The sequence below is a fragment of the Mesoplodon mirus genome, assembly GCF_964341445.2.
Source record: "Mesoplodon mirus genome assembly, chromosome: 8".
Lineage (NCBI taxonomy): Eukaryota > Metazoa > Chordata > Mammalia > Artiodactyla > Ziphiidae > Mesoplodon > Mesoplodon mirus.
In genome coordinates this window covers 15914598-15937944 of record NC_138984.1, presented here as the reverse complement: position 1 = coordinate 15937944, position 23347 = coordinate 15914598, and the positions used below count along the sequence as shown (strand labels likewise).

Sequence of the window (23347 nt, the reverse complement as noted above, 5' to 3'; positions counted from 1 at the left end):
ATCACTGAATTCACTTTCTCCTAATGTGATTTTTATAGATTTTTATAACTATATTCATGAGTGAGATTGGTATGTGATATCTTTTTCTTGTGGATTTTAGTATTAAGTTTAGGCTGACCTCATAAACTGATTTGGGAACTATTTTCCTCTTTTTCTATTTTTAGAAGAATTTGTATACTTTTTTTTTTCTTTTTAATCTTTGGAAGAATTCATCAGTAGCCCAATTAGATCTGGAAGAGTTATTTTTGAGAAAAGGCTTTTAATTATATTGATATATTTCATATATATATAAAACTATTCAAATTTTCTGTTTTCTCTATACGTTATGTTTTTCTAGGAATTTGTCCATTTTATCTCAGTTGTCAAATTAATTGCCATAATGGTGTTTATAAGTCTCTTTATTATCTTTGTAGGATCTGTAATGATTTCTGTTTTTTCATTCTTGATTCTATATTCTTTGTTGATCCGTTTTATAGGGGCTTATCAATTTTAGTCTTTTTAAAGAATCAACTTTTGGTTTTGTTAATTTTCTCCATTGTACATGTATTAATTTTTGTTCTTTATTATTTTCATCCTTCTTTCAGCATTACTTTGCTGTTATCTTTCTAGTATATTTGAAGTAGATTCTTTTTTTTTTTAATAAATTTATTTACTTATTTATTTTTGGCCGCATTGGGCCTTTGTTGCTGCATGCGGGCTTTCTCTAGTTACGGTGAGCGGGGGCCACTCTTCGTTGTGGTGCGCAGGCTTCTCATTGCAGTGGCTTCTCTTGTTGCGGAGCACAGGCTCCAGACGCGCAGGCTCAGTAGTTGTGGCTCACGGGCCTAGTTGCTCTGCGGCATGTGGGACCTTCCTGGACCAGGGCTCGAACCCGTATCCCCGCCATCGGCAGGCAGATTCTCAACCACTGCGCCACCAGGGAAGCCCGAAGTAGATTCTTAATCATTGATTTTTAGTCCTCCTTCTTTTCCAATATATCATTTAAGGCTCTACATTTACCTCTAAAAATATGTTTAGTTGCATCGTACAAGTACTAACAAATTATTTTTCATTGTCATTTATTTGAAAATATTCCCTAATTTCCCCTAAGGTTCACTTAGAAGTATATTACTTAAATTTTAAATATTTGGGAATTTTCTAATTATTGTTTTAAATTTTATTTCTAGCCTAACTTCCCTTTAATCAGAAACGGTACACTATATGATTTCCATTTCTTGAAATTTGTTGAGATTTACTTTATTTCCCCACATATGGTTGTATTTTGTGTAATTGCTGCATATGGTGTTTTATATGTCAGGTCATTTTTTAAATTGTACTTTTTGAAGTCCTGTATCCTCATTGATTTTTTTTTTCCTGCTTGTTCTTTGCATTGCTGAGAGAGGTATATAAAAATCACTCACTGTGGTTGTGAATTTGTCTATTTCTTCTTTTAGTCTGTCAATTTTTCCTTCACATATTTTGAAATATTTTGAAGCTATATTATTTAATACATACAATTTCTAAATGGTTGTCTCTTTGATAGGTTAGCCCTTTTACCAGTATGGAATGTCCTTTTTGTCACTAGCAATGTTTCTTGCCTCAAAGCCTACTTTGTCTAATGTTAATATCACAACACCAGCTTTGTTTTGGTGAGCATTTGCAAAGCATGTTCCATCCTTTTACTTTTTGCCTTTTCTGTATCCTAATATTTGCACTGTGATTCTCATGAGCAGTATGTAGTTGGGTTTTGTTTTTTAGTTTAGTTTGACAGCTTTGCTTTTTAACTGGTGTATATAGTCTATTATCACTTAATATAATCTGATATATTTGGATTTAAATCTGCTATATTGCTTTGTTAACTTTTCCCCACCTGTTCTTCTTTATCTCTTTTTTGCCTTCTTTTGTATTAATCAAGTATTTTAACTCTCCCTTTTTCCCTCCTCTATTAACTTGTTATAAAGTCTTTACAGTTCTTTTAGCGGTCCCCAAGAATTACAACATGTATCCTTGATTTATGAGCGTCAAATGCAAATTAGTAACTTTATCACTTCCTGGGAAGAGTGGGTTATTAAATAAAATTTAGTTCTACAAATATTTAAAGCCCTCAAGGACTTATTTTTATTGTTGTATACTTAATATATATTTAAGTTCATCCACATATTTATCCCTTCTGTTGTTCCTCATTCCTTCCTACAGTTTTGTTCTTCCATCTGGTGTCTCATTCCCTCTGCCTAAATTACTCTACTCAGTGTTTCTTTTAGCGTGGTTCTGCTGGTAATGAATTTCTCAGTTTTCATTTTCCTGGAAATGTCTCTGTTTCACTTTCATTTTGCTGGGCTTAGAATGCTCCATGTCATTTCCTCCAATGTCCCTGAACTGGAATCTTGCCATTTCCGTTTGCCCATGGTATACACTGAAATCAATGTAGCCAGTTTGGTCAGACTGGCAGTGAGTTTCCAGATCTCATACCTGCCAAGCAAGGATGTCTGTTTTCAAAGTTATGGATAAACCATTGGTATAAGCTTTTTGGAGGGCACTTTGTAGACTGTATTAAGATGTAAAGTGTACATTCAGAGCCTTCTAGGCTCTTAGCCCATTTCCCTAACGCATATAATTGCACAGGTATAAAAGTAAAAATAATAGCAAACATTTATAAAGCACTTACGATCTGCTATGCACCATTCCAAGTGCTTTACATGTATTAACTACCTCATCAGGGTAATTAACAGTGACCCTATGAGGGAGGTACTATTGTTATTCCAGTCTTACAGATGAGGTTAAGTAAACTGACCAAGGTTATACAGTTGGTAAGAGACTGAACTGAGATTTAAAACTAAGCAGTCTGACTTGAGAATCCATGCTTTTTTTTTTTTTTAACATCTTTATTGGAGTATAATTGTTTTACAGTGGTGTGTTAGTTTCTGCTTTATAACAAAGTGAATCAGGTATACATATACATATATCCCCATATCTCTTCCCTCTTGCATCTCCCTCCCTCCCACCCTTCCTATCCCACCCCTCTACGTGGTCACAAAGCACCAAGCTGATCTCCCTGTGCTATGCGGCTGCTTCCCACTAGCTATCTATGTTACGTTTGGTAGTGTATATACGTCCATGCCACTCTCTCACTTTGTCCCAGTTTACCCTTCCCCCAGAATCCATGCTTTTAATTAACATTCTATACTGCCCCTCCAAGGGTGTTCATTAATGCATTTAGTAGCAAACAATGAGAATAAACGTCCACCAATCAGATGGAGTTAAGTTTGGTATTTCCATAGAGTGGAATGTGATATAGCCATTAAAATAATGTAGTTCTGTAGTCACAAAAAGATGTGTATGACATATAGTCTATGAAAAACAGGTTCCAGTATGGTGCCATTAGTTGTAAAATTATGTGTGTGGGAAGAGGAGTTGGTTATGGACAGAAGACTCAGAAGTGCAGTTTTAATAGTGAGCCTGAATTGCTTTTGACAAAAACAATAAGTTATTTTTATTTAATGGACGGACACTATATCTTATTCTTCCTCTATCCTAGTATTTTTTTTTTTTTTCGGTACGCGGGCCTCTCAGTGTTGTGGCCTCTCCCGTTGTGGAGCACAGGCTCCGGACGCACAGGCTCAGCAGCCATGGCTCACGGGCCCAGCCGCTCTGCGGCATGTGGGATCTTCCCAGACCGGGGCACGAACCCGTGTCCCCTGCATCGTCAGGCGGACTCTCAACCACTGCGCCACCAGGGAAGCCCTCCTAGTATTTTTTTTAATCTCTTCTATTTTTCTACCTAGTATATTTTTTGATGTGTAATAACCAATCAAAAATAATAGCATGTGATAACTATTGAATGAACTAATAAAGAAATATTTGAGCTCCATTATTATTTACATAAGGATTTCCTAGAAGAGAAGGAAGTTTCTAGACTTTGCTGTGATGAATGATAATTCTTCATTGACTGGGTACTTGCATTTCTTTTTTTTTTTTTTTTTTTTTTTTCTTGTGGTACTCGGGCCTCTCCCTTTTGTGGCCTCTCCCGCTGCGGAGCACAGGCTCCGGACGCGCAGGCTCAGCGGCCATGGCTCACGGGCCCAGCCGCTCCGCGGCATGTGGGATCTTCCCAGACCAGGGCACGAACCCGCATCCCCTGCATCGGCAGGCGGACTCTCAACCACTGCGCCACCAGGGAAGCCCTCTTGCATTTCTTATATCTTCCCTTGCACTGTGTCTATTTTTCTTTTTTCTTTTTTTTTAAACAGAACAACACTTAATGTGGATTTTGGCAATAAAACAAATACCTGCATTTCCAAGTGCTTTTGTCTTTGGTCCTTTTATTGTTTGGGAATCAATTTAAAAATTCACAAACCATTGATTTCCAAAATTCCTTTTAGTCGCTGTAACCTTACCTACCAAATCTGATTAAGAAAGGGAACCAAGTTCTCCACAGAATTAATATCCATCCGTCTTCTCTGTGATGCTGTTTCAAAATAAGAAATACACCTTGAAGGGTTTAGAGAGTTGAGGTAGGCTAAGTTGACTGTGGAGAGAAATAGCAGCATCTGGCTTGCCATACAGGGCAAATGGATGGTTTATCCATCACATAAACCATCCATATAAAACTGCCTGAGAGTTGGTCTCATTACCAAACTGTGCCCTGTTGGTGATCGAAATGAACACTAATTGGGGCACAGCAGACAGATGTAGAGTAGTGAATTAGCTGCCTTGCATCTTATGCTCTGAAAATCAGCTAAAAGTCTAGAACTTAATGTTAATCGTAAAATATGACTGAGGTCTGTCTTTGTGTATGTCTGTGGGAATGTTCCTTAAACCATGCTCACTGGGGAAAGGAAATAAACACTTAATGAATCATATTTTTAAATGCACACAGGGCTTCCTGTAAGTGCTATAATTTATTTGATTTTTTTCCAACACTGAAACCTCCATAAAATTATTCCACATGCATAAGGTTATGGCACAGTTTGGTTTCCACACCGCACCCCTGAGCTCTCACCACATGTGTGAAAACAAAGGGTTATGCACGTACCACAGTCTTGTGCTTCACTGTATCTTGAATCCCATTTCTCCATTTTAATAGTTATGTGGTGTTACTGTCTTCTCACTTGACACACAATAACAAGGAAGTGACAATCTCTGTGATTGAGATGGTCCAGCCTCATCATAAACATTGTGCGGCCATATCAGACACACCTAGAACAGTCTGCAGAGCAAGACTGATATTTTTTAGGTCTCCAGTAATCTCCAGTTCCTCGTGTGATATAAGGGCCGCAAAAGATCCCCTCAGGGAGTTTTGTTTCTGCACAGGGAGCCAGGACTCAAGGATTCAAGCCAACATTCCCTGGGGTCAGTGACAAAGGACTGGGCAGAATTATTTTTCCTCTAAATGTGAGCAGTCATGTCACCAAGTCTACAAAGAATTTTCAGATCTTTCTCTAGGACCTCTTTACACTCCAATGTTTCTTCGTTGGAATATCACTCTAAGATTTTCAAAAACTATACTATCACTTTTTTACAGTACTGACTCAAGTATTATATGAGTATATTACAGTGCTCATATAATTTAGAAGGTTTTATTTTTTTAATCCTTTTTTTATTTTTTGGCCTGTCTTTTTTTAAAAATTTTATTTAAGTATAGTTGATTTACAATGTTGTATTAATTTCCTCTGTAGAGCAAAGTGACTCAGTTATACATACATATATATATATATATATATATATATATATATATATATATATATATATATATATATATTCTTTTTCCTATTCTTTTCCATTATGGTTTCTCACAGGATATTGAACATAGTTCTCTGTGCTCTACAAGGACCTTGTTGTTTATCTCTCCTATATATAATAGTTTGCCTCCGCTAATACCAAACTCCTCCCCTTCCTTCCCTCCCTTACCCCCATCTCCCTCAGGTGGTTTTATTTTTTTAATGTGTATTTCAAAAAAGCACGCAGGAAGCTCTGACCTGTCATGTTCAGCTTGGGGAGCCTGTGTCAGCCTCTGCAATTTAGCGAGGTGAGATAGTCTTTGCCATTCACAGTGTGGTCCCCTGACCAGCAACCGCAGTATCACCTTGTTAGAAATGCGGACTCGGAACTTCCCTGGTGGTCCAGCGGGTAAGACTCTGCGCTCCCAATGCAGGGGGCCAGGGTTTGATCCCTGGCCGGGAAACTAGATCCCATAAGCATGCCACAACTAAGACTCCACATTGCCGCAACTAAGAAGTCCTCACGCCGCAACTAAGAGTCTGCATGCAGCAATGCTGCAACTAAGACCTGGCTCAGCCAGAATAAATAATTAATTTAAAAATTAATTAATTAAAAGAAATGCAGACTCTCAGGCCCCACTTGGACCTACTGAATTAGATTCTGCGTTTTAACAAGTTCCCAGTTGGCTCTTATGCAAGATGCAGTTTGAAAAACACTGAAATAGTCTATACACAACATCCCAGCCAATATGGGGACAATGCCAATTAAATTTCAACCTGCATGGGCCTGTTCAACAATTATATTACATTTGAATATGACTTTCTTCTGTTCTCTTGTTGCTCAGAGGCCCCTCTGCCCACCCAGATTTGAGAAAAATCACTTAAATGTTTGACAGTGTCTTTTGTGTCTTCTAGCAGATTGCCCTTCCCTATACTTGTCATTCTTGCAGGCTGCTTAACAGTTGTCAAAGACAATGTTATAACCTGCCTGTGAAGCTTGTTTGATCTAATGTCATAATCCTGTTGACCTGCCAGGCCCTGTGATTCATTATAGTTAGAGCTGCTCATATTAATGTGAATTATGGGTAGGGAAACTTTGTTTCATGAAGATCTCCTGTTTGGACTTGTTAGATTTTGTGAAACCAAAACAAGCAAGTGATTATTTCCCAAATCATACTGTATATGGACTAGAGTTTAGAAATATATAGTATACCTAAATCCTTTCTAGTTAATATTGATATTGTAAAAAGCATGCAATAATATCTTATTATATCATCACATTAAGAAGCATAACACCTGCCTTATTTACTTTTTGAGCAAACCAGTGCCATTTAAAGAGACTATACAGGGACTTCACTGGTGGCGCAGTGGTTAAGAATCTGCCTGCCAATGCAGGGGACACAGGTTTGAGCCCTGGCCTGGGAAGATCCCACATGCTGCAGACCAACTAAGCCTGTGCGCCACAACTACTGAAGCCCAAGCACTTAGATCCCGTGCTCCGCAACAAGAGAAGCCACCACAGTGAGAGACCTGCACACCGCAACAAAGAGTAGCCCCTGCTCGCCGCAACTAGAGAAGGCCCGCGTGCAGCAACAAAGACCCAACACAGCCAAAAATAAATAAATAAAATTAAAAAAAATAAAAAATAGAAATAAAGACAGTAGACAAAGGAAAACAACATAAAAAATGCAATTGTTACATGGGATATGCATATTCAATCATTCAAAATAATTAGTCATATGAATAAACATTGAAATATCTACTCGCTAGAGTATAATTTTTATTTTTTTACTTTATTTCTTAATAAATTTATTTATTTATTTATTTATTTATGGCTGTGATGGGCCTTTGTTGCTGCACGCAGGCTTTTCTCTAGTTGCGGCAAGCGGGGGCTACTCTTTGTTGCGGTGCACAGGATCCTCATTGCGGTGGCTTCTCTTGTTGCAGAGCATGGGCTCTAGATGAGCAGGCTTCAGTAGTTGTGGCATGTGAGCTCAATAGTTGTGGCTCACAGGCTCTAGAGCACAGGCTCAGTAGTTGTGGTGCATGGGCTTAGTTGTTCCTTGGCATGTGGGATCTTCCCTGACCAGGGCTCGAACCCATGTCCCCTGCATTAGCAGGCAGATTCGTAACCACTGCACCACCAGGGAAGTCCCTAGAGTATGATTTTTAAATGGTAAAATCATAACTCTTGTCCAAACATAAATGTCAAAGATTTTATTCAACTGATTTATTAATGAAGGAACTAGTCAGATATAAAGAACTAAATATTTACAGACAACTTAATAAAGAAATATTACTTAGATTGCTAGGTTATATAAAACTAGTTACTGAGCTACAGGGCAACAAGCTGTTACCTTTGGGGGTCATCATTTCCACTGAACGGGAATTATTTGCATTTCTAACAACAACAAAAAATCTGTCAGCTAGCTTGTCACTTCACAAGGTCTGAGACCTTCAATCAATAGCAAACAGTGACAGTACCATACTGTCTTGATTACTGTAGCTTTGTAGTATAGTCTGAAGTCAGGGATCCTGATTCCTCCAGCTCCATTTTTCTTTCTCAAGATTGCTTTGGCTATTCAGGCTCTTTTGTGTTTCCATACAACTTGTGAAATTTTTTGTTCTAGTTCTGTGAAAAATGCCATTGGTAGTTTGATAGGGATTGCATTAAATCTGTAGATAGCTTTGGGTAGTATAGTCATTTTCACAATGTTGATTCTTCCAATCCAAGAACATGGTATATCTCTCCATCTGTTTGTTTCATCTTTAATTTCTTTCATCAGTGTCTTATAGTTTTCTGCATGTAGATCTTTTGTCTCCTTAGGTAGGTTTGTCCTTAGGTATTTTATTCTTTTTGTTGCAGTGGTAAATGGGAGTATTTCCTTAATTTCTCTTTCAGATTTTTCATCATTAGTGTATAGGAATGCAAGAGACTTCTGTGCGTTAATTTTGTATCCTGCTACTTTACCAAATTCATTGATCAGCTCTAGTAGTTTTCTGGTAGCATCTTTAGGATTCTCTATGTATAGTATCATGTCATCTGCAAACAGTGACAGGCACGAAAACAGAAATATAGATCAATGGAACAGGATAGAAAGCCCAGAGATAAACCCACGCACATATGGTCACCTTATCTTTGATAAAGGAGGCAAGAATATACAATGGAGAAAAGACAGCCTCTTCAATAAGTGGTGCTGGGAAAACTGGACAGGGACATGTAAAAGAATGAAATTAGAACATTCCCTAACACCATAAACAAAAATAAACTCCAAATGGATTAAAGACCTAAATGTAAGGCCAGACACTATAAAACTCTTAGAGGAAAACATAGGCAGAACACTCATAAATCACAGCAAGATCCTTTTTGACCCACCTCCTAGAGAAATGGAAATAAAAACAGAAATAAACAAATGGAACCTAATGAAACTTAAAAGCTTTTGCACAGCAAAGGAAACCATAAATAAGATGAAAAGACAGCCCTCAGAATGGGAGAAAATATTTGCAAGTGAAGCAACTGACAAAGGATTAATCTCCAAAATCTACAAGCAGCTCATGTAGCTCAATATCAAAAAAACAAACAACCCAATCCAAAATGGGCAGAAGACCTAAGTAGACATTCCTCCAAAGAAGATATACAGATTGCCAACAAACACATGAAAGGATGCTCAACATCACTAATCATTAGAGAAATGCAAATCAAAACTACAATGAGGTATCATCTTACACCAGTCAGAATAGCCATCTTCAAAAAATCTCCAGTCATTGCTGGAGAGGGTGTGGAGAATAGGGAACCCTCTTGCACTGTTGGTGGGAATGTATACTGATACAGCCACTATGGAGAACAGTATGGAGGTTCCTTAAAAAACTAAAAATAGAACTACGATATGACCCAGCCATCCCACTACTGGGCATATACCCTGAGAAAACCTTAATTCGGAAAGAGTCATGTACCACAATGTTCATTGCAGCACTATCTACAATAGCCAGGACATGGAAGCACCCTAAGTGTCCATAGACAGATGAATGGATAAAGAAGATGTGGCACATATATACAATGGAATATTATTCAGCCATGAAAAGAATTAAAATTGAGTTATTTGTAGTGAGGTGGATGGACCTAGAGTCTGTCATACAGAGTGAAGTAAGTCAGAAAGAGAAAAACAAATACCATATGCTAACACATATATATGGACTCTAAAAGAAAAAAAGAATGTTTCTGAAGAACCTAGGGGCAGGACAGGAATAAAGACGCAGATGTAGAGAATGGACTTGAGGACATGGGGAGGGGGAAGGGTAAGCTGGGACGAAGTGGGAGAGTGCCATGGACATATGTACACTACCAAATGTAAAATAGATAGCTAGTGGGAAGCAGCTGCATAGCACAGGGAGATCAGCTCAGTGCTTTTTGACCACCTAGAGGGGTGGGATAGGGAGGGTGGGAGGGAGATGCAAGAGGGAGGAGATATGGGGATATATGTATATGTATAGCTGATTCACTTTGTTATAAAGCAGAAACTAACACACCGTTGTAAAGCTACTATATTCCAATAAAGGTGTTAAAAAAAAATAGCAAGCAGTGAGGTGAACAAAGTATTATTTCTTCTATTATCCTCCAGCGCTTTGCCCCCAGAAGAGATTTTCTACCTTATGTCCAAGTTCTATATAATTTTTCTTACGCTTATAGAATACCATTTTCTGTTAAAGATGTCAACATGATTTCTAATGAAGGTTTATATAGGCTCATTTTCCAAGTGGGCATTTATTCTAACACAGCAGAAGGTGAAAGCTGGCATACCTTTTTCTACCTCCTATCTTTACTCCTGATCTCCAGCGGGTTTTCAGAACAACTGTATATTTGCATGCCTAGTGATCCTTAGCCCCTGATTTGTGCTTGGATATCTGAGGTGGCTCAGAGAACAGGCATGACAGAGTGCCCACTCAAAGAGCTGTGAATATCGGGAGATTCTGCTGCTTACACTTACACCACGTGGCAAGGTAAATCTGCTTCCTGCTTTTGATTGATCCCTGTGGACGTTGGTGTGTTTCAATAGGAAATTAATATTTTTGAACTTGGGCATTCACTCTTTCTCCCCTATACATATGTTAATTACATAAGATGTAGGTTTCTCTCTGTAATCATTTATATTCATATTCATGAACAATGTTGCCTCCCTCTTACCATTTGGCTTCTATTGAACTCATCTGCATTATTCTGAGAAATTGAATGAATTGTGAGCTAGCATGGAAAAGAATCAGTATTCTGAGTGTATTAACGAGGAAACATTGATCTATAACTAAAAGTTATTTTCTAAAATAATTGTAGGGAGGGTTTGAGGGTTTTGGGGTTTTTTAAAAGTTTGTTTTAATGTCAGAGTCTGCTTGCATTCAGAGCATTCACTGCATCTACAAAGAAGTCGGTCTTGGCTTTTACTCTGTTCCTGGCTTCAGCTTGCTCTCTGAAGGCAGCCAAGGGCAGAGAGGGCCCTTCACATTCTCAGCAGGGGACCTGGCAGAGTGGAAGATGCCAGAATCATCGAGTTCGGCATAAATAGTTCCAAGATCTGAATGCATTCTTTCCGAACAATTGAATGAATGGGTTTGTTCCCCTCTTCTTTCTGGTGAGCTAACCCTGTGTTGTTTTGGTCTGTTAAATAGCATTCTTCAGTGAAGATGTTTGGAGATAGAATGTAAATTTTCCCCTGTAAACCGCATATGGGAATGTGATATAGGGTCAGAGTTCACAACAGCTGGGAGTTCTCAGGGTTAGGGCTGCTGTTGAAATATCTAGAGATGTTTCCCAAAAGGAGGAGTGTTTCTTTTTGGCTCAGAATAAAAACACTATTTTATGTGTTAATATAGCATTCACTAAAATTTGTTCTGACATTTGGGATAACTCCATTAGGATTCTTTCCTAAACACTTTAGATTGCCTGTCTTTATTATTATTTTCGGTAAAGAGGTATAATAAAGCTCAAGATTTTATCTGTATACTAACTTTTATAACTGAAAATGAGAATAGGTACAAAAATGAAAGGCATTTAGATCTTTCTGCATTTTAACTTTAGAAAAGGTTAGGTTCATGTAATGATTTTTTTCCCCAAATAATTTAAAAGGCTTCATTTAAACCTTGATGGTAACTTGAATTAAAGGTTTATTATGTTTCAGTGTGATTTGTAGGGTAGCACTGGCAACGCACCTTATATGCTTTTATTTTAAATGTTACTTACATCACGGAAGAATGGTATCTTGATTATCATGTAGATTCTTGGGGGCGTTTCATTTTTTTTTTTTTTTTGCATGATGTGAAAACTTACAAGCATCAATTTATTATTTCCATGCTCGTCTATTTTGAAACATTCTGATTTTAACATCCTGATTTATTGCCTTGATTATATTTTATTATAAAAAAGGTGTTGACTAGAAAATTTAGAAAATATTTGCAAAGCATGGGGAAGATAATCATCATCTGTGATATCCAAATAGAAAATCTACTATTAATATTTTAGTCTCTTTGCTTCCAATATTTTATCCATGCATGCAAGTGTATATTTATATAGAATTAGGATCATCCTTTATGTAGAGTTTGTATTCTGCTTAATATTATCTCACTTATGGATACTTTGAAACCACAAAAAAAGTTGCAGAAATGTTTCTTTTCAAATGGAAAATGTTCCTGCTATGTTATTAAATAAGAAAGCAATATGTATTTTTAACTCATTTTTGGTGAAAACAACGTTATACCATGCCTGATTTATGTCTTTCCAGATTTTTCCTTATTATGATGTATGCTCCATTCTTTATGCTCTTTTTGCTTATTTGTGTTTTCTGATTGTTCTGTGGTGGAGCATGTGTTAGTTACTTTTTGGACTTCATCAGTATAGGTTGAAATAACTCAACAAGAATCATCCCTATCCAAAAACCTTTGTGAGTAGCTTCTTCTCTGATTATTTTATTTATTTCTTTCTTTGTCTTGGGGGGGTGCTGTGTTGGGTCTTCGTTGCCGCATGCGGGCTTTCTCTAGTTGTGGTGAGCCGGGGCTGCTCTTAATTGCGGTGCGTGGGCTTCTCATTGCAGTGGCTTCTCTTATTGCAGAGCACGGGCCCTAGAGCGCTCAGGCTTCAGTAGTTGTGGCACATTGGCTCAGTAGTTGTGGCTTGCGGGCTCTAGAGTGCAAGCTCAGTAGTTGTGGTGCATGGGCTTAGTTGCTCTGCGGCATGTGGGATCTTCCCGGACCTGGGCTCGAACCCGTGTCCCCTGCGTTGGCAGGCGGATTCTTAACCACTGCGCCACCAGGAAGTCCCTCTCTGATTATTGTCTTAGAATAAATTCCTAAGAGTGGAATAACTGGGTCTAAGTGCTGAATATTTTGTGTGTGTTGTAGTCTAATTATGTTCTTCTTGGAAAGGAGTTTTAAATGTGTTTTTTGCAAAGTAAAGCACACTTATTCCACCATTTTTGCCCTCACTTCTTTTTTTTATCATGCTTTTTGCATCATTATCTTTTACCCATCTTCCATAGCGTTCCTACCTCCTTATAAACCACACACACTCTTCTCTCTCCACCCACCCCCCCCACACAAATCCACCTTTTCTGGACAGAATTATCCCAGGGCTGGCTAGTGGCTCCACACGTCTGTACTGTGCTCTGTACACTGTCCTCTGCCCCTGAGCTCACCTTGGCCATTCCAGAGAACTGTGAACTCTTTTCCCTCTGGACCCATGCACTGTGCCAAACACATGTCTGTGCAGTTCCAAAGAAATCACCTCCTCATTTAGAACTTGCTAAAATCAAAACAGCAGATCCAATCCTGAGATGAAGATTTTGTGAGTTTTTCATTTCTGTGAATTTAGTAGCTTGAAAAAATTAGTGTAAAAAAGTTGTCCTTGAATTTTCAAGCACTCTGGTCCTTATTTTTTATTTTTATTATTTATTTTATTTTTGGCTGCGTTGGGTCTAAATTGCTGCACGTGAGCGGGGGCTACTCTCTGTTGCGGTGCACAGGCTTCTCATTGCGGTGGCTTCTCTTGTTGCGGAGCACAGGCTCTAGGCGCGCGGGCTTCAGTAGTCGTGGCTCGTGGGCTCTAGAGCACAGGCTCAGTAGTTGTGGCACACGGGCTTAGTTGCTCCGCGGCATGTGGGGTCTTCCAGAACCTAGGACCCAAACCCATGTCCCCTGCATTGGCAGGCGGATTCTTAACCACTGCGCCACCAGGGAAACCCTCATCCTTATTTTTTAGGAGCTGTTTAGAATAAGTTTATTATTAGAAACATAGAGCCCCAAATGAGAAGGTTCATTAGAAATGGTTCAAGTATTTTTATTACAAAAATACCTAAATTGGGCTTCCCCGGTGGCGCAGTGGTTGAGAGTCCGCCTGCGGATGCAGGGGACACGGATTCGTGCCCCGGTCCGGGAAGATCCCACATGCCGCGGAGCGGCTGGGCCCGTGAGCCATGGCCGCTGAGCCTGCGCGTCCGGAGCCTGTGCTCCGCAACGGGTGAGGCCACAACAGTGAGAGGCCCGCGTACCGCAAAAAAAAAAAAAAACAAAACAAACAAACAAAAAAAACTAAATTGTCTTTATTACAATGCCACCTTTTATGGCTAAAAATCCAACTGTGTGGCTAGAAGGAAAAATCTGTACAGCAGCAGCCATGTTGGCCAAAATTACTTTCGCCTCAAATGCTAGGGCTGTGGACCAAAATTGTCTCATCTCTTGATGCACTGAAGAGGAACAGAATTAGTTTATGATTAATATTCCAACCAGATGTCCAGGAATTTGGTAACAAAGGAAGACAGAGGGAAGGAAGGAAGGCACATTTTCTTTTATGTATGGTAACAATGGGTTTTAAATATTATGGATATTCCGGAAAGAGAAAGGCATTAAATTCTCCTAATCTGTGTAACTGAATATCTGCTACCTGTTAGGCACTGTGCTAGGAGCTTTGAGGAATAATGTCAAGTTGCAAGAGAACTTCCTCCTTGCTGATCAGACTGTCATAATCAACTCAGGAGAAAAGCATGTGGACACATAACTACAGCAAAGGCAATTTAAGAGAGGGGCTTTTTGGATGGACCTAGAGACTGTCATACAGAGTGAAGTTAAGTCAGAAAGAGAAAAACAAATATCGTATATTAACGCATATATGTGGAACCTAGAAAAATGGTACAGATGAACCGGTTTGCGGGGCAGATATAGAGACACAGATGTAGAGAACAAACGTATGGACAACAAGGGGAGCAAGCAGCGGGAGGGGGTGTGTGTATGATAAATTGGGAGACGGGGATTGACATATATACACTAATGTGTATAAAATGGATAACTAATAAGAACCTGCTGTATAAAAAAAATAAATAAAATTAAAAGAAAAAAAAGAGAGGAGCTTTTTGAGTGCTGTTATACAAGTGCCTTTACATTCAGTTCAGGCACAGGTTATTTCCAACTGTGGAGGTACAGGAAGATATTCTGGAAAGGAAGTAGCTTTTGAGCTGAGCTTTAGATGAGCTGATAAGATCTTGATAGATAGAGATGGTTAAAATGTGCCATACATAAAAGGAACGTAAAACTATGATAAAATTGTGCAAGGCATGTTTGGGAAAAGCAAGTAGACCTATCTGACTGGCGTGGAATGTTCAAATGGGAAAGGAGTGAGAGAAAACCCTGGAATGGTAGGTTAATTAAACCCATATGAAGCAGGACTCAGTCCGTCGAGAGGTTGGTATTTCTCAGAGTCGTTTCTGTTTAGACTCACTACATCAGCATTATGTTGAGGTGTTAAGATGCAGGCTCCTGGGCCACACGGCAGATCAGAATCAGAGGGCAGTCCTCTGAACTCTACATCTTAAAAATTGTCCTAAGTGATTCCAATGCACACTAAAATTGGCAAACATTGGTTATTGAAACAGCAACCAGGAAGGCGGTCAGTGAATGCTGTGGATAGGAGACTGGCTGGCAGGCAGGGAACTGAAGGTCTGGGTTGGGGAGTGGGCATTCAGAGGTGACGGCAGGAGCTTGTGAATGAAGGAGGGGGCGGGTCTGTGACTGCTGGTCAGAGGTAGTGAGAGGAAGTCATTCGGACTCTGAGCTTCTGCAACCAGGGAGCCTGGGGGTGGGGGGTTGTCCATCAACAGAAATATGTATAAGTAATGAATTTCTCTGAGCCCTACAGGGTCACTCTGAACCAATAGTCCTCTGCCAAATTGTGTTTAATCCCTACAGAAATGGGGGCGTTAAACACAATTCAACCCTAACAGAAATGCCCACATGAAAACTGTCTTGACTTTGCAAAAGGAGTCTCACATCTGCTCAGGAACCAGTCCGAGCCCCTTGCACCACGGTTGGCCTGTCGGACGCCATGATGTGAAGGTAACATTGCTGGGTCCCTTGCTCTCTGCCCAGGCTGTGACCTTGAGCATCTTGGTCTTGCCCGCTGCCCTCCAGGCCCAGCAGCTTTCTGACGTTGTCCCGCCAGCAGGTCTAGGATATGCTGTTGTTGCTCTGAGTTCCGCAGTCCCTGCCCCATCAGCATCCTTCCCTGCTGATCTGCGTGTCACCAGTGACTCTTTGGCTGCTTCACCAGGCAAAGCAGATCTGTGCCCATGACTCTAATTCAAGGGTCACAGTGGATGATACAGATGCTCTACCTTTGTCATGGTGTCATAAAGTGCCCACGTGGGGCGCTGTGGCCTGGAGGTATGAGGCAGAATGGGTTCCTCCCTTTGGAGAGCCCTCTGCCAGAAGGGTCTCCAGGCAGCATTCTTTTTTTTTGCGGTACGCGGGCCTCTCACCCCTGTGGCCTCTCCCGCTGCGGAGCACAGGCTATGGACGTGCAGGCTCAGCGGCCATGGCTCACGGGCCCAGCCGCTCCGCGGCATGTGGGATCTTCCCGGACCGGGGCACGAACCCGTGTCCCCTGCATCGGCAGGCGGACTCTCAACCACTGCACCACCAGGGAAGCCCCAGGCAGCATTCTTTAGCTCTGTGTTTTGCAGATGGAGGCAAAATGACTCTTCCATCCTCTCTGACTTCCTCAGGGCTCAGACTCGAGTTCAGTGGGGCTGCCAGGAGACACTCAGAGTGGCAGAACCTCGTCTCCCCACTGAGAAAGTAGAGGCTTGTGTGGGGTATCGAGTTCATTGTGCCTGGCCCTGCTCCTCTCCTCAAACTGTGTGTTCCTTTAACACTCACAGAAAGATGCCCTCAGTTCTCAGCAGGTGATGTTTCGGCAGGACAGTCGCATGCCCCCATCACCATATATGCCCAATCCCCTGGGGAGGACACCACTAGACTCATCTCAGATCCCCACTTCGTATGGGGAATTGAAAGGCAGATCCTGTTTGGAAGAGGAGAGACCGAATTATTTTCACTTAATTTTTTAGAGTAGGCAGTACCTTTATGTGATATAAAATTCAAAAAGGGGAATCCCCTGGTGGTCCGGTGGTTAGGACTCCACGCTTCCACTGTAGGGGGCCCGGGTTTGATCCCCGGTCAGGGAACTAAGATCCTGCAAGCCGCGTGGTGTGGCCAAAAAAAAAATTCAAAAGGTACACAAGGGTATCCTGTGAAAAGCCTCCTTGCCAGCTGCATCCCCTGCCATTCAAGTGAACCTGTTTGTGTATCATGTAAAAATGTATCCATGTATTCTACCACCGTTGTAACAATGGAAAATGGTAGCATACTATACGTATTGTTCAGTACCATGCGTTTTAAACTTCCACATCAGAGCTTCCTCATCCTTTTTACAGCTGCAGAGTATTCCATTGTATGAATATACCACGCTTAGATTTAACTGGCCCCTCTAGGTAGAGCTTGGCATTTTTCCAGGGTCCTGCTATTACAAACAATACTACAATGGACAGCTTGTAAATACAGACACAGGCAGGTGTATCTCTATGGTCAAGACCTAGAGTGAGATTGTTGGTCAGAGGTTATATGAATGTGTAATTTTTTAAAATGTTGCCAGGTTCCTCCCCATAAGGATTGTGCCGTTTTGCATTCATATGATCGAGAGACAAGAGTCCCTTTGCCCCAACTACTGTTTCATCAACAGAATACTGTCAAACTTCTGGAGTTTGTTAATGCTGATAGGTGAGGGGTACATTCTCAGTGGTTTGTGGGGCAGGGGAGGGAGGGCGGGGTCACGCTGGAACCTCTGGGTTTCCAGAGCACTGGTTCACACACAGCACACAAAACACTGTTATTTAGAGAAAACAAAAGAGGCCACCAGCTTTTTTATTTTTGTTTTAAAATGTCATTTTTTATTTTATTTTTTTAAATGAACAAACAGTGAAATTGATTTTGCTTTGGGTGTATAGTTCTCTGGATTTTAACACTGGGATAGATCTGAGTAACCACCACCGCAACACAGAATGGCTCCATCACCCCAAAAAAGTCCCCCATGTTCTCCCTTTGGAGTCACACCCTCCCCCTGCCCCTAGACCCTGGCAACCACTGATCTGTTCCCCATCCCTGTAGTTCTGTCTTTTAGAGAATGTCATATAAATAGAACCACACAGCATGTAACCCTTGGAGACTGGCTTTTTCCATTCAGCATAATTTCCTGGATATGTCATCAAAGCTGTTGCCTGCATCAGTAGTTTGTTGTTTTTTATTGCTGAGAAGTATTCCATTGTATGAAAGTAGCACAGTTTGTTTACCCCTTGAATGACATTGGGTTTTTTGGGGTTTTTTTTCCAGTTCTGGGTGATTATTAATAGAACTGCTGTAAACATTTGTGTACTGATTTTTGTGTGAATGCAAATTTTAATTTCTCTTCAGCATAGCTTAATTTCCACTTCTTATTATGAGTAAATTTAGGTATATTTTATATGTTTAAGAAGCATTCATATTTCTTTTCCTATAAAGTGCTCATTTCCTTTACTCATTTTTCATTTTGGTGACTTTTATCTTAGCCAAGTTGGTTTGGGGGGGGCTGACAGGACGTCTGAATGAAAATGTCTAGCTTTCAGTTTAAAGAGGCAGGACTAAAGTTTGAGAGAAATGCCTGGAGACATAGTTGTTTTTTTTTCTTTTGTACTTCGCTTTTTTACTTTTTTATTGTTGCATAGTATTCCACTCAATGACTGTACAATAGCTTATTTGACCAGTTTTTTAAAATTAATTTTTATTGGAGCATCTAAACATGGGCATTTCCACAGACTGTGTCTTCAGGCTCTGCATGTTTTTCTCTGTTGAAAAGTTTGTGTAGGTCCATGGCCTCATCTCTCCATTCTCTACCAGCGTGACACTCAAATCTGTGTCTCCAATGTTGTACAGTAGAAACTAACACAACATAGAAACTACACAAACTATTCAACAGAGAAAAACACACAGAGCCTGAAGACAGAATCTGTGAAAATGCCTGTTTAGGATCTATTAGGATCTAAAGGAGGAAACCAAGAAAGAGACTTCTTAGAGGTCAGAGAAGAGCCAGGATGGTGCAGGGTAATATTAATAAATGCTGAATATTAAAGGTCTGCTAAGTGAAGGGTGTCAGTCCACAGGGCCCAGTGTTCAGAAGGAGAAAGAACATCTCTTTCCAAGAGTTCCAAGCAAAACCTGCACAATTTTGTCTGATTGGACTGGTGTAGGTCACATGACCACCCCTGCACCAATCACAGTGACCAGGAGATACAGTGCACTGATTGGCCTACCTAGGTCATGTGCTCCAACTCCATAATTTTCCAGAACTTCATGGATCCCCAAGGGGAGGTATGAGGCTATTGGTTCAAAGACAGATGCTGAAGAAACCACCAGCAAATGTCTAGTAAGTGGCCTTTGAGAATGGTGTATCATCTAAGTCTAGGTTGACAGCACTTGTGTTTCAAGGTGCAGAAGTGGAGATGACAGGTGTAGAAAATTCAATTCAAGAGTTTGGCTCAAGTTTTGGTAACCAGGAAACTTAAATGAAGGATTGTTCCTTTTATTTTCCAAAAATAAAGTAACATTCGTGCATAATCATAGCACAGGAGAAGGTCATGGGGAGAAAGATCATGGAGACTGTGAAGCCTGAGGGATATTTGAAGAGAAGGATGATGGCGGAAGTAAGAACAGGTAAAGCCCAGGTGCCACGTGAAGGACATGCAGCAACACAAGGCTTTCCCCCACTCTTGCCCCTCTCCTATGTGTTCTCCTCACTGCAGTCAGAAACTCTGTTCATGTTGGTACCCAGTGAGGGCAACACCAGTGGCTTCACGTTGCTCCCTGGATGCAGGCTTTAGGAAGCGGACTGGACTCTAGGGCCCTGTGGTAAGTGTCTCCTACCTGTGTTTACTCTCCAGCCCCAAGGGACCATCAAGGTCCACAGGCTTATCCCTCTCCCTCTTAAACAACAGTCATCCTCTGTCTCTCCACTAAGCTGTAAGCTCTGCCTAGGTGTGGCTGTGATTGTTTGGCTCAGACTGAATCCTCTAGCACTGTGTCTGGCATATAGCAGGCGCTCACACATGGGCACTGGAAGGAAGGATGGATGCCCTCTAATCTGTGAAATTGGCTGCAGCCTCAATGTTTATGTCTAAGGTCTGATTCTCACCCATTGTTCACTCAAATCAGATGTCATTTTATTAGAAACTAAACAAGAGAAATAATGAATGAAGCTATTAGGAAAAAAAAAACAAAACCTAAGCCTTTAGAATTCTATTTTATGTTTATATGAAAAAAAAAAAGAGTGGAAGGCAACATGCTGAAATACAGACAGCGTTAACTGTAGGTGGTGGAAATAAGGATCTATTTTTTTTTTTCTTATACTTTTCAGTGCTTTCCAGTTTTTCCACAATGCATGTGTTTTACTTTTTGGTGTTTCCTAGATTTTCCAATACATTGAGGAAAGTGTTTGAATTTTCCAATGGTAAACTTTCAAAATAATCCATGTGAAACTTTGTAACAAAACCACAGCAAGCTCCTCATTCTCTGACTTAGATGTATTCATCTCTTGGTTACATTAAGAATTCACCTTATTTGTATGGAAATAGGTTAATATAAATGTTTCAGACATTACATGAAATTTCTAAAAATCTTATGTTCTGGTACAATGTTATAAGTCATAATTCTAGTTATTACTTTAAAATGTATATCTCAGAAATAACTAAATTTCCTTGTCAATTGCATTATTATGAACTTTCATCAAATCTTTAACCGTGGTCATTTTTAAGTCTTTTGTCACTCAGACAGTTCTGGGTGTACTCTAATGCTTTTGCGAAAATGTTCCTATAAAAGGGTTTCATCTTAAAGGAATTCATGCAAAAGACTCTGACAAGTACAGGTTTCTGGTAACTGACTATACTGCTGAACTGAATGAATAAGCATTTTCAGAACTCTAATGGAAAACTGATGAATTCATAAAAGATCAAGACTAAAAAAAATAATTACATGGGACTGAGTGAACTGATGAGGATGATTATAGTTTTTGTGACTTTCTGTTTGAATAATAATAAAAAAAATCCCACAGGGACTCAGAGGCAAAAAATGTACAAATCAATTTTCACTGAAAGTAAAGGAGCTGTTACAGTGGAGGATTCCTGGACTGAATGTCAATATTATGACACAGTGTGAGCGTGTTTCGTGTTTGGTAATTGCAGTCATTGTTGCTTTTGTTGTGGTCATCCATTTACAATGCTTGGCGTCAGTTCATTTATCTCTTGTAAAAGTAAAATACAGTGTGTGTGTGAGAAAAAAAAAATTCACCTAATGAATTTTGCTGCGAGAACGCTAAAGGAAGAAGAAAGTGGATGATATTAAGGAGTTAAAAATATTTTAAACAGGAGTTTAAGGAAAGAAGCAAGCAGGGAGGGAGAGAAAGAGGAAAAAATAGGGAAGGCAGGAGGGTCAGAGGAAGCAAGAAAGAAAACCAGACTCTAAAATGTAAAGAAGGATTGATTAAATCAAGCATGGTGCACGCACCCAGTGAAATCTGTACACTATTTGAAATTCTGTCTCTGAAGACAGAGTGGTAGTACCCAGACGGGCATGGCGGAGCTTCGGCACCACCACATCTACAGCATCTTCTCAAACCGCCCCAAATAAACGTGCTCCATAAGTAATGACGGTGTGCTTGCTAGGAAGTGGCTCCCGAAGCAGCCAGCTTCCTGCTCCAGCCAGCTGCAGCCCCGACCCCTGCCTGCCAAGAAAGGATGATGCCACCTCTGTGAAGATCATGACAACCCTTGTGATATACGATGAAATCAAAAATAATAGAGGGCTTCCCTGGTGGCGCAGTGGTTGAGAGTCCGCCTGCCGATGCAGGGGACACGGGTTCTTGCCCCGGTCCGGGAAGATCCCACATGCTGCAGAGCGGCTGGGCCCGTGAGCCATGGCCGCTGAGCCTGCCCATCCGGAGCCTGTGCTCCGCAACGGGAGAAGCCACAACAGTGAGAGGCCCGCATACCACACACACACACAAAATAATAATAATACATTAAAGAGAATTCCCTGGCGGTCCAGTGGTTAGGACTCAGCGCTTTCACTCCCATCGCCTGAGTTTGGTCCCTCGTCGGGGAACTAAGATCCTGCAAGCTGTGTGGCGCAGCCAAAACAAGTTTTTTTAAAGTACAGAATTCAAAAAAAAAAATAATAATAGATTGAAGGAACAGTGTGATTATAGCTATGCATTAAGAAAATAATTTATTCCAAAAGACAGAAAAACTGGAAGAAAAGACATAGCATGAATAGTGTGACTGTGGTTTGTATTTTTCCTATTTTCAAATGTCTACAACTGTACCTTTTAAAAATATGTATTATAAAATAAAACAATATAAAAATTGTATTTTGAATGTCAAATCAATTATATTTGCATCAAAATTATACCTGTATACAGGGGAGCACTCATTTGACTTACATCACCCTTTTCTCTCCCTCAGGATGTGCTAGGTGGCATCCTGATCACCGCCATCCTCATCGTCCTCACCTACCCCGCCTGGACCCTTATCGATCACCTGGACTCGGCCAGCCCCCTCTTCCCTGTGTGTGTCCTGGTGGTGCCATTCTTCCTGTGTTACAATTACCCCGTGTCTGATTACTACAGCCCAACCAGAGCGGACACCACCACTATCATGGCTGCCGGGGCCGGGGTGACCATAGGATTTTGGATCAACCATTTTTTCCAGCTCGTGTCCAAGCCCACGGGATCTCCCTCTGTTCTTCGGAACATCCCACCGCTCACGAGCAACCTGTTAGTTTTGGGTCTGACCAGGTTTACTGTGGGAATTGTGCTGATTCTCCTGGTTCGTCAACTTGTACAAAATCTCTCACTGCAAGCGTTGTACTCCTGGTTCAAGGTGGTCACCAGAAACAAGGAGGCCAGGCGGAGGCTGGAGATTGAAGTGCCTTACAAGTTTGTCACCTACACGTCAGTTGGCATCTGTGCTACCACCTTCGTGCCAATGCTACACAGGTTTCTGGGATTACGGTGAGCCTCAAGTGGTCGGAAATTAGCTCACTGGACATGAGAGCAAGACGTCAAAAAGTTGTTGAGTGGGGAAGTTTTGACAACACATTTTTCTTTAAAAAAAAAAAATTCCCTAAGTCACATGTCTGTTTTGCTGATACCTGAGATAAATGTTGCTGCTTTATGGAAGGAAAAATGATCTCACGGTGACCACTAGCCTGTAAGCGTCATGTTGCAGATGAAGCCAGGCAAACCCACAGCTGAGTTCTTT

At 40.6% G+C, this 23347-nt stretch overlaps 1 protein-coding gene across 1 annotated transcript in view; it reads left to right on the top strand.

Annotated features, from left to right (window-relative positions):
- SGPP2 (sphingosine-1-phosphate phosphatase 2) overlaps window positions 1–23101 on the top strand; it is a gene marked incomplete at both ends in the record, with an annotated part of 127440 nt that extends 104339 nt beyond the window's left edge. Inside the window, one exon of the mRNA XM_082631298.1 lies at window positions 22550–23101. Within this exon, the coding sequence (XP_082487424.1) occupies window positions 22550–23101 (552 nt within the window). The remainder of the gene's footprint in view (window positions 1–22549) is intronic.
- Between the last annotated feature and the right edge of the window lie 246 nt (window positions 23102–23347).